General features: G+C 31.3%; 4 protein-coding genes and 1 pseudogene across 5 annotated transcripts; 1 reads left to right on the top strand and 4 right to left on the bottom strand.

Moving 5' to 3' along the window:
* Nucleotides 1-517: 517 nt before the first annotated feature.
* On the bottom strand, nucleotides 518-1,648 carry MKS88_001418 (arsenical pump-driving ATPase; the record flags this gene model as incomplete). Its single annotated transcript, XM_067214341.1, has 1 exon — nucleotides 518-1,648. The coding sequence occupies one exon, from the start codon at nucleotides 1,646-1,648 to the stop codon at nucleotides 518-520; it is 1,131 nt and encodes a 376-aa protein (XP_067074785.1).
* Nucleotides 1,649-2,569: 921 nt separating this feature from the next.
* On the bottom strand, nucleotides 2,570-4,086 carry MKS88_001417 (uncharacterized protein; the record flags this gene model as incomplete). The annotated part of the gene is made up of 3 exons (XM_067214338.1): nucleotides 2,570-2,687; nucleotides 3,238-3,327; nucleotides 3,854-4,086. The coding sequence occupies 3 exons, from the start codon at nucleotides 4,084-4,086 to the stop codon at nucleotides 2,570-2,572; spliced, it is 441 nt and encodes a 146-aa protein (XP_067074784.1).
* Nucleotides 4,087-4,344: 258 nt separating this feature from the next.
* Nucleotides 4,345-5,319, top strand: MKS88_001416 (uncharacterized protein; the record flags this gene model as incomplete). The annotated part of the gene is made up of 1 exon (XM_067214337.1): nucleotides 4,345-5,319. The coding sequence occupies one exon, from the start codon at nucleotides 4,345-4,347 to the stop codon at nucleotides 5,317-5,319; it is 975 nt and encodes a 324-aa protein (XP_067074783.1).
* Nucleotides 5,320-5,594: 275 nt separating this feature from the next.
* On the bottom strand, nucleotides 5,595-11,170 carry MKS88_001415 (uncharacterized protein; the record flags this gene model as incomplete). The annotated part of the gene is made up of 2 exons (XM_067214336.1): nucleotides 5,595-5,958; nucleotides 6,060-11,170. 2 exons carry the CDS (start codon nucleotides 11,168-11,170, stop codon nucleotides 5,595-5,597), a joined length of 5,475 nt encoding a protein of 1,824 aa, XP_067074782.1.
* Nucleotides 11,171-12,385: 1,215 nt separating this feature from the next.
* Nucleotides 12,386-13,697, bottom strand: MKS88_001414 (annotated as a pseudogene). The gene is made up of 3 exons: nucleotides 13,594-13,697; nucleotides 12,686-12,812; nucleotides 12,389-12,586 (listed from the first exon to the last, which is right to left on the bottom strand). Coding segments are annotated over exons 1-3 (429 nt in total).
* Between the last annotated feature and the right edge of the window lie 778 nt (nucleotides 13,698-14,475).

The raw sequence follows: 14,475 nt of genomic DNA, 5'->3' as shown, positions 1-14,475 counted from the left end.
CACACACAAATGCGTATATGCAACATGTGTGCATAACATGTGTACGTGTAACATATATATGTATATATGTGCGTGCCAACGCTTTTGTTCCTTTGCATGCTTTTAAAAAAGGTTCACTTATTTTCTCTCATTTGAATGTTTTAATGTTGTAATATTTGCATAAATTTGTTATCATGTCAAAGATTCACTTGGAAAAAATTGTGTATATCGTATAAACTGCATAAATTTTAATAATCACAAGAACTGCGATAAAAAATAAAATTTTTAATTTTTTTGAAAAAAAAAAAAAATGTCGATATTATTTTCTGTGCAAGAGGCGTTTACAAGTATGCATAAATGTTAGCACGCTTTTATGGGCATTGGTGAGCAGGGGGTTCTTCGTTCATTTGTCCACTTGGCTTGAATATCTGCACATTTTAAAGCTTCTCTTCCTCCCGACCAGTTGTTTAAAAGCACTAAGTGAAAAGCTGAGTAAATCTACATACTGCTAAGTAAGCTAAGTGCCGTTCCTCACGAGTCAGTTGTATATTGGTATTTCCTTCGACTGCAGGAGCATTTCTGAAAAGGCGGATAGGCTGTCTAGGCCTCTTATTTCATTTTTTAGCTGAGGCATACATACAATGTGGAAATCAGAACCATAGAGAGTTTTTATTTGTTTAAGGTACTTGGTTTGTAATTTTCTCCTGGAAATATACACATCTTGCAGTTCTTTTGTTTTTAAAATAAGATTATTAAAAGTTGTTTCCACATTTTTATCTTTAATTTGTGTTAGTAAGGATTCACAATGGTTTAAGTCAACCATGGGAGATTCTAAAGGGAAAACAACTTGATTAACTACAATATTATAACACGAGATACTTTTTTTTGTTAACTCTTGTATTAACCTTTCAGTTTCATATACACTTAAAAATTCTGGAATACAAACACATACAAATGTTGTTTTTAACGGATTTTGAAAATTTGATTGAATACTAATAGACATAGCATTAAGATGATTAATCTTTTCATATAATCCTTCTAGTTCCATTTCATTATTGGTAAGACTCTTTAATACATTCAGAGTTCCTTGTAATTTTTCTCTAAGGTTTATTAGATAACCTAATGCTTTTTTTAATAAATCTGGAAAAGCTAATAGTCTAAGTGTATGTCCAGTAGGTGCTGTATCAAAAACAATTACTGAGTATTTCATATTTTTTATTGATTGCATTAATTCTGCAAAACATAATGCTTCATCAATACCTGGAAAACTTTGTAATAACTCAGGAATTATATTATCAAAAAATTCTTTTTTATTCAATTTAAAAGCTGTACTCTCTGCAAATGTCGTATCTATTTCCATACAATATAAATTAGTAAACGATTTTACAAGTGTTGGTTGGTTTGTAAATTTTTGGTTAAAAGCATCACTTGTATTATGTGCAGGATCTGTAGATATTAATAAAACTGATTCTCTTTTTTTAGATAATTGTATTGCTATAGAACAAGATGTAGTTGTTTTACCTACTCCTCCTTTTCCTCCTACAAATATCCAATTTAATGTTTCATTTTCAATTAATTTATTCAAATTCTTTTCATATTCTTCATCGCTTATCTCACTGCTCTTTATACTTACAGAGCATGCATCTGATTCTGATTCGGACCCGCTCATAATATTATGTTATCTAATATGTAATCTACAATGTATAATAAATGATCTATAATATACGATCTATGGCATACGATCTATGATATACGATCTATGGCATACGATCTATGGCATACGATCTATGATATACGATCTATGGCATACGATCTATGATATACGAACTATAACATACGATCTATAACATATAACCTATTTAAGCACACTTCGATTTTTTTTCCAGTTACTTATCTCAGATGGGGAAAAATTATCGGTGCCTTGTACATCAATTTTTTTTTTTTTTTTTGGAAACCTAAACGTATTACAGGATTTTTCTTTATCCTTTTTTTTGGGCTTGAATAGATGCTGGTAGCTTTTATCATGAAATGAGGAACGATTAGTTTGCTTACAAATCTGCTGTGTGTTGAACAAATTACGGCGTGGTAGTGGTGGTGCCTAACCAATTTTACAGGTGTTGATGAACTCGTTGAGGGTTTGTTCACCTGTACGTTGATTCACACTCCAATGAACTATGATGCCTGGATGGTATATACATATACTTATGCATATACTTGTACTTGTACATACACTTTTACTTTTGTACCTGATGTACAATTCGTAGGTGTACTTACAAATTAAAATTTGTATTTTTTTCGGTTGATTTTTTTTTTTTTTTTTTTCCCCCCCCCAAAGTAGTAGCGGTATTTTTGCACTTCATATACTGACACACGGTTGTACATGTAAATCCCTATAATGTGTTCAGCTATATAATGTATTACTCACAAGTAGTTGCATACGCAATGCTGCTTCGGAGCAGTTTAAACATTGGACGCTATTTATAAAATTAATGCGGTTAGTCTATTAGAATTGGCGTGGATTCAAATAGGATGAAGAGCAGAGGTGTGGCACGCAGCAATGACATAATTCGTTTTTTCACTAAAGAGATTGTTATATTTTGCTTGATATATTGTTAGATAAAATGCTAGGAATACTACTGGAATTACTACTGGAATTACTTCTGGAAATACTACTAGATATACTGCTGGAAATGTTACTGGAAATATTTCTGGAAAATTTATTGGCCCTTTTGCTTGCAGTTTTGCAGTAACTAGGTAGTCTTGAACTCGAAATTTGCTATTTCGCTTTCGTGTTATGTTTTAAAAAGAAAATTTTAACATTAACATATATGGTAAAAAAAATGAAATATTAAAAAATGGCATATCAAATAAAGCCAAATTGAAAAGCGGCATATTATTAATCGTCATATTAATAATCATCAATTTAATAATCATCCATTTAATAATCATCCATTTAATAATCATCCATTTAATATACGTCAATTTAATAATCATCCATTTAATAATCATCCATTTAATAATCATCCATTTAATATACGTCAATTTAATAATCATCCATTTAATAATCATCCATTTAATAATCATCCATTTAATAATCATCCATTTAATAATCATCCATTTAATAATCATCCATTTAATATACATCAATTTAATTTACGTCAATTTAATTAGCGTCAATTTAAAAAATAGCGCTTTAAAAAACGACTTTTTAAATGTACTTCAAAGTGGTAATTTAAAAGTACATCAAACGGAGTATACCCGAGGGTCAAAGAATTATACATCGGAGGTGCACCAAGAATGGCATTACCGAGGGGCACATAATAGTACCTCCCAAGTACGCTAAATAATCTACGAACAGTGGGGTGCACGCGAGGAGCTACATATGAGTATCTTTCTTATTTCGGAAAAATTCAAATTATATCGTATATCGTATTTTTTTTTTTTTTTCCTGTAAATTTACATCCTGCACTTTTAATCGCATAATAGTAACAATAGGAGTAAAAAAAAAAAAAAAAAAAAAAAAAAAAAAAAGCATTCCTACAATTCGGGCCTTCCCCCTCTTTATTATCATCATCATCATCTTTTTTTTTTTTTTTTTTTTTATTGCTCATATATTGCATTCATACAATTTTGCTAGTACTGCACATTTGAACGGTATTTTTAATTCCTTGTAAAACCGAAATATGCCAGTTATTTGTACGAGGATTTTAAACATTTGACGTGAAAATAATAGAGCCCGGCGTATTCTTGTGCGGACCATTTTTTATGTGTACCCTTGAGTACATAAATACGATAGGCCAAATTATATTATTACATTGCATATACATGGGAAACTCGTCTGAACAGAACCCCCGAGGGCCCCTCAACCGTTTACCGATGCGTGAGGAAACAGAAACACGTGCGTTTTGAGGGGTGTGCATAGGAAAACGGTGCATCTTTTATATACATATCATTCACGCGCCAACTGCTGCGGTAGCTACTGCTGTTGCTACTACTACTACTACCACTACTACTACTACTACCACTACTACTACCACTACCACTACCACTACTACTACCACTACCACTACCACCGCTTCTATAGTAGTAACATTGCCGACATTTCATCAAATGCAGTGTGCAATAATGAAAAGATCGTCTTTTCTAAAAAAGTCGTGGCGTGGAATAGTTTTCAAAACGTGCGCAGTTGCTAACTTCAATTCGGGATGCTACAATTTAAGTGAAGCCAAAAAGGAAATTGGATTTTTCGAGAAACTGATTAGTATCAGGGGTTATGAAAGCGAGGAAGAGAAGGAAGGTCGAGATGATCAGGAGGACAAAGCTGGAAAGTTCAGCAAAACAAAGTTCCACGGAATAAGCAGAGAAATGGTTAAAAAGTACAGCGAATGGTTGTCAAGGGACTACGATAAATTGAGAAAGAAGTTGAAGGAGGAGAAGAGGGAAGAACTGATTCCCCCTTCGTGTAGTAGTTATGAAAGATATTTATATAACTGTGTAAAGAATAACGATTATAAAGACCTAATAATAGCGGATGTTATATATGAAAATAAGAAAAAAGTATTATGTATAGGTGAGGGTAATTTATCTTTTAGTACATTACTACAAAGGAATTTACAACAATGCAAAGTGGTGGCTACATCAATGGAAGACCCTATAAAATTAGAAACAAATTATGGAAAAAATTTTAAAAAAAATTTAAAAATATTAGAATCCTTTGGAGGTATATACTTACCAAATATAAATGTAGAAACAGTGGATAAGCATTTTTTGAAAAATACGTTTGACATAATTGTTTTTAATTTCCCATTTGTATTAGTAACTGATGAGTTTATACAAACGAAATGGGGATACAAAATGGGTAAAGATATTAATAAAGATATTAATAAAGATATGTATAAAGATATTAATAAAGATATTAATAAAGATATGTATAAAGATATGCATAAAGATATGCATAGCAAAATGGATAGTAACAATTATATTAAATATTATAAAAAGGCTGAGTATTATTTGTTGGACAAGATGTTTTATTACTTATTTAAAAATTCGTCAATTTTGTTAAAAGATAAAGGGTTTTTACATTTGAGAGTGAACGACAAGTATTTAACATGCCGTTTCTTAAACGAACACTCCCTATCATTTATACAAAGAGTTAATTTTTACAACTCATACAATATTTATAAGTCTTTAAAATATATTCCATCTATGTACAATTCGAGTTTTTCCAATGATAATAATAACACAAAAAAAAAAAAAAATATTGTTTTTACATCCAATGGCAAGATTTTCAAAAGTTTTAGTATGAAACATACGTCAACGTTGGTTTTTCAAAAAAATTGAATTCATAAAAAGAGGTAAGGGGAGGAAGAGCGGATGCAGAAAAAGACACAGCGTTGTTGCAGAGAAATAACGTGGAATGTAGCTAACATATCGCAGGTCTTACGTATTGGCTTGTTTGCTTTACACATTAAGTACAGTACTAAAAGAACAGCGTTTATACACAATGACGAGAAAGAAAGACGGGTAAAAATAAGAAAAAAAGGCGGCTTCAATATACATAAAATTGATATTACCAAGATGTATGGCAGATACTGCACATACTTTTCAAAATTCACTCAGAGAGCCCCTATTTTCTTCTTCGCATTAAAGTTAACAATTTTATTGTTTTGCAAAATGTCGTAAACTACACTAGCTGAAGAGAAATTGAATGGACACTTGAAATATAGCATGAGATTTTTATATTTTTTTATTTTCTCAGAAAATATTTTGTTACACTTCTCTGTTTTATTCTTCAATTGGTCCTTTAGTTTCATTTGGTTAATGAATAGGTTATTGTAGCAATTGACTTTGTTGTGGTTACAGTAGTTTTTGGCGATGTTGTCGTAGTGATTGTCATTGACCTGGCTACTTCCGTTATCGTAGCTACTTCCATCGTTGTATTTGCTACCAACATCATCGCAATTACTGTTAGTGGCCGAACTGTCCACTTGCACATCGCACTGCTTGTATTTTCTCTTCCTTTTTTTTTTTTTTTTTTTTCTTCTTTTTTTCCTCTATTCATTATGCTTTTTGTCCTATACGAGGGGCTCATGTATAGAAACGTGTTCCAAAAAACAGCCATGTCGATAGCGATTAAAGAAATGTTAATATGATTTGATTTTATTAAAATAGAAGAGTATAAAAATAGCTCCAACACTTTTATAAGTATATCCTGTCTTTTTTTTTTGGACCTTTCATCCATGTACATGTAATCTACTTTGTCTTCCATCACTTTACTGTTTATTTTATTAATATTAAAATTTAAAATTATATCTTTGTTCTGTATATATAGCTTATCATATGAATCATACACTACTTCTTCTATTTCGTCTATGTCAAAACCTCTATAAAAATAATAATCATGATTTAGCTGATGCAATTTTTCTGTAGTGCTTAATTCACATATAGGTATGCTCTTGTTTCCCTCTAATATGTCATATTCTATTTCTTCATAATTATTTAGAAAAAACCTGTTCAATATATGATTTTTTATATATTCGTGGATTACATTATTGGGATGGAATAATTCCTCACTCGTGTTTATTACCTGCTCTTGCTTTACTCCTCGTGGGCAGCCGTCGCTAAGATGGCTGTTTCTAACATGGATGCTGCTAACGTGCATGGTATAAACAGGGTTGCTTCTTACATGGTCATTGCTAACCTGACCGGTGCTAACCATGCTTGAACGTTCAAGATGATCACTGGGAAGAACGCTCGGTACACTTTGCACAGTGGACTCCTTCCCCTCAACACATGACTGTGCATTTGGGTGAAAACTCCTATTTTTAATAAAATTTACATAGGTATGTATCAAATGCATTTTATTGAAGAGGCTTTCAACTGAATAGGAGAAATTTTTTAATCTACATGTTTTAAATAAAATCTTTAATGTTTTTTTTTGTATATTTTTAAGAACACATGATGAGACTGCAAAACATCTATAGAACAATGCTTTTTTATGTGGATATGAGAATTTGATTAAGATATGATTAATATTCTCTAGTAAGGGCAAACTGGAATTATTATGAGCATTAATAATATAATTTTTATCTTCATATAAACATATACACACATTATTTCTACTGTTTAGTTCGTACATTGAACTCTTGTCTAGTTTATTTGCATTATATATAGATATAGCCTTTAGTCCATGTGTATATTTAAAAAAGTAATTTATGTTTTTATATTTCTGTACCTTATTTTCATATATAGGGAATAAATCACATGCATAGCAAATTAACTCGACTACTCTTTTAACTGCACAGTTAGGGGGATACATAATGAAAATGATGTTACTTGGATTACTCAAGTGTACTTCCTTTTTTCTATTAGGAGATGAGCCCTTACGCTCTCCCGTCCTAGCGTTATGTCCCTTAGCATCGTTCGAACAATCGGGGAACCTCCTCTTCAAAATTCTGTACAATTTGATTATTTCATTTTTATGACCAGCAACTTCGTACAAACTATTGGGTCGAAAAAATACACTCCACAGGTTCGTAATCTTTTTCAATTTTTCGCTTTTTCTAATATTCTCTTTAATTTTCTTGTCTTCCAAGTGCAAGTGTCCATTCACCTCCTTTTCCTCACTGGATTCTTCTCTGTACTTACAATTACCACAATTACCGCAATTACTGCAATTACCACAATTACCGCAATTACTGCAATTACCACAATTACCACAATTACCACAATTACCACAATTACCACAATTACCGCAATTACCACAATTACCGCAATTACTGCAATTACTGCAATTACCACAATTACCACAATTACCGCAATTACCACAATTACCGCAATTACTGCAATTACTGCAATTACCACAATTACCACAATTACCGCAATTACTGCGCTCACTTAACTCGTTCGGTTCCATCAAGTTATCATCAACGGATATGTAGTCCGAAGATGAGTCTTCCCCTCCATTCAGTATATCATCTGATGTTGGTTCTTCCCCGCTGAACGGGTGAAACTTTCTCAGATGCCCATTTAACTCGCCACTCGTTTTGTTGCACGGTTTCGGACAGTATTCCGTACATGACTGCCTAGATGACTGCCTGGATGACTGGCTGTACGAATGGCTGTACGAATGGCTATAAGAACGGCTATACAAATGGTTGATCGATTGGACATCCGGATGATTAATAACCTGACTGACCGGTTGACTAACCTGTTGGTCAACTACATGGATAACCGCTTGATTAACCAATCGACTTGTTATCTTTGTGGGAACTTCCCCCAACACTTTCGGCGCGTGAACATTCACCCCATTTTCACTCCTTAAAAATTCCAACTCCCTGCACACACCCGCATCCACTATAGGGGTACTACCGCTTGACCATGCTAGAAGGCCTTTGTTAATAGAGCATTTCGACAGGATGTTAGATATGTTTTTAAAGAAAAGAACATATCTGTCATAGTTGCTCTCGTTAAGGGGTGCTGTAATTGAGTATAGTCTCTTGTAGTAGTTCATTAATGAATCTATGTCAGACTTAAATTTCCCCTTGGCAATGTGTAAAAATAAGAAAAGATTGTTTAACTTTTTTCTTAGATTAATTAAAATAATATTACGATCGGATGTAGTAGTGGAGATATTGATCTGACTAATGAGGTCATCAATTATTTTGAAGATACGTTTTAATCTGTTATTAATTAAAAATATAGGAACATTATTTATATTAGTATCGTTAAAGAGAAATTTAAATTTCTTTCCATTATATTCATTCCTAGGTATGAACATGTTCATACATTTAAGGAAATCAATTTGTAAGTGTAATAAAATACCTTTTTCATTAAAAATAGGACCATTAAAACTTGTCATTTTTTTTAATATATCTTCACTTACATCATGTCCTAACACTACTGCATTACTTCTTCGAAGGTTATTAGTTACACTATACCCTACATCTTTTAGTTTTTTAGTTAGTGCAAAATTGCTAAAGAACACGAATTCTCCAGCAATAAAAAAGGTATATGGTTTATTCGAATAATCCCTGAACAATTCAGAAAAATTGTGGGTTTTGTTTTTTTGACCATTTCTACTATTCACACTTGTGTTACTCTCATTGCATTCTCTCTCAAAATAGTCTTTATTCAATATTTTTAATATTCTTATTTTTCGTTTTTCTACCAATATATCTTTCACATTGTCATTTAGCTTGAAACTATTTTTAATGCATGTTAATTTTTCCTGCATATTTTCGTGCACTTGGTAAAAGCTGTTTGCGGAGTTGTCGCATCCCTCGTTCTCGTTACGTTTGTTACCATTCATCACGGCATGGGGTGCAGCAAATGGTGCGTTATAAGTTGTAGTAGTACTTGCCATTTCACTTTCCCCATGCAGTCCCCACTCTCTAGCCTCTTCCTTCCTTTTCCTCTCTTCATCTCTTACACTAGGCGTGTTGCTAAGATGCAAAATTTCACACGCTTTATTCCCATCTTTCATTTTAAAACTAGTGGCAGCCCCCCTTATATATACACATGACCTCCTCTGGTTTTTATTACTGGGTTGTTCCTTGTCTTCTCTGTTTATTTCTACCCCAAAACAACTGTTTCTCCCAAATATGCTTCTCTTCATCTCGGTACTTTGAATATCCAATGCATTATCAGATGCTAACATCTTCATATTTTCATCTGCGTCATTTTGACAATTTAGCATGTTATTGTTGTACGGGTGCTTATTCTCTTTTATACTTCCTTTTATATTCTCTTTTTTATTTATCTTTTTCTTATTTTTTTCAATCAATAAACCCCTCGATGTGACTGTTTTATCATCATTCCTTTGGGAGTTCGTTCTTTTTCCCTTTTGTTGATTTCCACGTTTTGAAAACAAATTTTTCTGACTGTAATTTTCCCAATCCGAAATGGAATTTCTCTTGTAGGCAGCCTTCAACTCTCCGCAATCGAAATCATGGGAGCTCTTGTGACTAGCTCCATTTTGTTTCCCTTGGTTGTTGTGGGCATCTCCTTTACGTCCGCTCTTATCCCCCTTCTCCCTATTTTTAAGACACATAAAACTGTTTTCACTGCTTGTGCTGGTGCTCTCCTCTGTGTTTGAACCCTCCTGGTTTACATTTACGGTAATCTCGATATCATTTCCAAAACAATTTACTAGTGAAACTTTTCGTGTCTTTGTTGTTCTATTACCTTTATTAGGAGAGGCCATTATTTGACTTTGTGCAGTTTGTTCTCTTTCGCCTATATTTTTTTCATCATACGTATAGTTACTCTCATGTTCAACTGTATTTATAATTTCACCTGTGTAAGAATTATTATTCCTTATGTTACCACTGTTATTTATATATCCATATATACCCTCTTCTGCTTTCTTCATGATTCTTTTTGCATTATTTCCATCGTTTTTCCTCTTCCTTCCGCGCTTTCCCTTTTTCGCGGTTTGCTCCTCGCAGTTTATACCCTTCGCGGATGCCAATCTGCCCTCAATACAGTCCAATGACTTTTCCGCTGGCCGTTCCTCCTCCCCTGCAATGTTTTCCGACTTGTTTCTTTTAAAGAGTGTTCCCCAGGTGGTTGTCCTCTTTACTTCTGTTGATAAGACAGAACTAAGTTTGTCCTTATCGTATATGAGGGTTGTGGTGGGGTACTGTGGATTCGCTTCTACGTTATCAGTTTTTCCCTCTTCCTTACTTTGTAACCTCTCTCCTGAGTTAGAATTCCTATTTTTGGTCTCTTCCGGGAAATGAAAGTCTTCTTTTTTTTTACTCTTATCGTTATTAATGCCGTAATTGCAAACATAATTACTGTAGTTATTACTTTTATCATTAGTAAGATTGTTATTATCTTTCCTAAAAGGTGTTTCGCGTATTTCTTCATTATCTCCGCCCTTTTTTAGAACCGTCTCTTTGACACCATGATCATAGGTACTTAGTTTGTGTCTTCTAGGTGCACTCCTGGTATTACTACTACTACTACTACTACTACTACTACTATTACTATTACTATTACTACTGCTACTATTACTACTGCTACTATTACTACTACCACCACCACTGTAGTCATTATTTTTACAAGTCGACGAAAGAATTAATTCATTTCCTTTAACATTACTTTTTATTACTTTAAAGAAGTTTGTTATTTTGTTTGTATACTCTTTTTTTTTTTTTTTTTTTTTTTTTTTTCTTTGTGTGCTCATTGTTCATACTTATGATCTTATCATCCCTTGTGCTGTTCATGCTTTATGTGCAACTAGAGGAGTAAAAAAAAAAAAGGAAAATTCGTTACAACACTGTGATAGCAATGATGGAAATTATAATAGTAGTAGTATGGACGAGAGTCGTTATCCTCTTTTTTTTTTTTCCTCTCTTGAGAATCTTGTTTCAAGGTGGCAGAGTGAGGGAAAAAAAAAAAAAAAAAAAAAAAAAAAAAAATTTACTGTATAATAAAAAACAATTGTTATATTTTCAGCAAATAATACGAACACTTCAACATGTTCATAATGCTAGTCATGAATTAACGTATGTGCCCCTATATATGTGTGTATATATATACATATATGTGAGAATGATTAATGGAAAGAACATGATGATAATGAAAAACAGCGAGTAAATAGAAATTTCAGCTTGAGATGTGCACCTAGTTTTTACGGCGCATTATACAACTAGTTTTGCACCTAATTTTACTTCTTATATTACTTTTTTTATATTTTATTTTATATATATATATATATATTTTGTTATCACATGTTATATGTACACATTCGAAAAGCTAGGCGACTACATTTTTTAAGACAGTTTAAAAGGAATAGAAAGGCAAGGGAAATTTTCATGAGTAATGAAAAATACGGACAAAGATGTTTGTAAAGCAGATAAATTATACACTTATATGAGTAAGGGTATGTATTCAAATATGTACGTATTCATATGTTTACGTATTCGTACGTGTACGTATTCATATGTGTACGTATTCGTATGTGTACGTATTCGTATGTGTACGTATTCATATGTGTATGTATGCGTGCATAATTCCGTATTTATTTGCATATGCATATGTACGATATTTCTTTTTCTCGCGTAAGTTGCACAAAAAAAAAAAAAAAAAAAAAAAAAATTTCAAAAATAACGAAAACTTGAAGACAAATAGCTTTACCCATATGGGGAGATATAATAAAATACGAAGATGACAAAGTAAAGGAATCTTTTTTTACTTATATGTTCATTTGTTCATTTGTTCATTTGTTCATTTGTTCATTCGTTCATTTGTTCATTTGTTTATTTATTTATATGTTTATCTGTTTATTTATTTATTTATACGTTCATCTGTTTATATAATTATTTATATGTTCATCTGTTTATATAATTATTTATATGTTCATCTGTTTATATAATTATATATTCATTTATTTATTTGTTTAGTTGTTTATGTATTTGTTAATTTGTTTGTTTATTTGTTCATTTATTTGCGTTCTCTTTTCTTTCCCTTTTTTGTTTATTCGACGTTTTCCACTAGAGGACATTGCGCATTTTCCCGCCTCTCTTGCACACTTGCAAACCTTTCCATTTTTGTAAAAAATGCTTGGTCCTACAATTTTATGAATAGGCAATATATTTATCTAAATATAATAATGGGTAATAAGTCAAGAACTATTTAATATAATAGTGTTCTCTTATACATAATTATATAATTTTAGACTGTCTACTCCTTTTTGTACCTTCCTGTCTTTGCTATTTTGCTCCTTATTTTGTTTATTTGGCAGTTGCTTAATTAACTTTAACCATATTTTATTAACCAATTTTATTGCTAATTTTTTTTTTTTTTTTTTAATTATTTCTTCGATCCTTAACAATTACAAAAATGTACACATTTTGCGAAAATTGCAAAGTAAAATAACGTCCATTTGAGTTTCCACTTTTTCCATTTTTTATTTTTTTAGCGGCTTAGTAGAATATGTAAAATAGTTGCATATAAATAGAGTGACAATAATGTAGTACACATCTTCTGGTATTACCTGTACGTGGTCAGGTAAAAAAATAAAAAAAACGTTTAACCGATTTGAATTTTTGACCTTAATCTCGCGTTTATTTTAAATTTACGATTGTTATATTTTAAGTTGGGTCACCTATTAATACGGCTGCTTAAGCATACTTCAACTTGAGCTTATACAACTTAAATTTTTTATGGAATGAAAACAAGACAAAGGGGAAATAAATATAAACATATACTTTTTTAAATTCAACCCAAGCCTTTTTTTTCATATTTTTTACTCTCTCATGATGGTGAAAACAAGGAGCACAAAATGAGCAAAAATATGCGAAAAAATGGTGAAGAAATAGAAACAAAAAAAAAAAAAAGAAAAAAAAGAAAGATGGATGTATGTATGGAATATATTTGTTTATAAATACATTTGTTCAGTTAACATATTTTGTTTTGTAGTTAGCTTTATTCAAACATCAGCTACAAACGTTCAACCGTTACATCGCATTTTTTCGCTTTTTTTTGTACCACAATTATTTAATTTTTTAATTATTTAACTTCTTAACTTTTTAATTATTTAATGCATGGAAGAAAGAACTAAAGCTATTTTTTTTTTTTTTTTTTTTTTAATTTAAACGTTAATACTACAAACGAATATTCTTCCCCTCGTGTGGATCACAGATGCCTTCGGCTTTCATCCTTGCCCTCATTCTATACAGCTGATTGTGCTCCTTCCCTCCACTGCACATTCGACATCAGCCTTAGCGTCAGCATTAAAGTAAAAGTTAGTGTTATCTTTTACTTTTTCTTTTATTTTTACTTTTACTCTATTTTATTTATTTATTTTTTTTTTTTCACGATTAAATGGAAATTTTGAATAGATAACAACAATAAACGGTATAAGCAATTATAGGCGCTAGTGGTATAGCACTAAACACAAGCGCAAAATATACGAATGTATGCATATACTTGTATATGTATTACGTATATATATCTATGCATATGTACATAAATATTTTATAAGCGCGACCATAATATAATATGTGAGCTCGTTAGTACCCGTATACCTTTTTTTTTAAAAAGAAAAAAAAAAAAAAAAAAATATTTGGTGCAGTATTCGATACTTCCTTATTTTTTAAAAAATAAAGGAAGTAACATGTTTATAGGAGTTCATATCTTCCCTTTGTTGGAATATATCATATTGTATTGTATGCCATATATCATATTGTATTGTATGCCATATATCATATGTAATATATCATATCATATGTAATATATCATATCATATGTAATATATCATATCATATGTAATATATCATATCATATGTTATATATCATATCATATGTAATATATCATATCATATGTTATATATCATATCATATGTTACATATCCATTTATATGTAATATATGCTATTACATATGATATATCATAACATATATTATTTTATATATTTTTTATTTTATTTATTTATTTATTTATTTATTTTTTTATGTTATTTGCAAAATGGGGATATGGCTGTGATGT

This window comes from Plasmodium brasilianum, chromosome 5, assembly GCF_023973825.1.
Source record: "Plasmodium brasilianum strain Bolivian I chromosome 5, whole genome shotgun sequence".
In the NCBI taxonomy this organism is placed as follows: Eukaryota; Apicomplexa; class Aconoidasida; order Haemosporida; family Plasmodiidae; genus Plasmodium; species Plasmodium brasilianum.
This window is presented reverse-complemented; position numbering and strand designations above follow the sequence as displayed.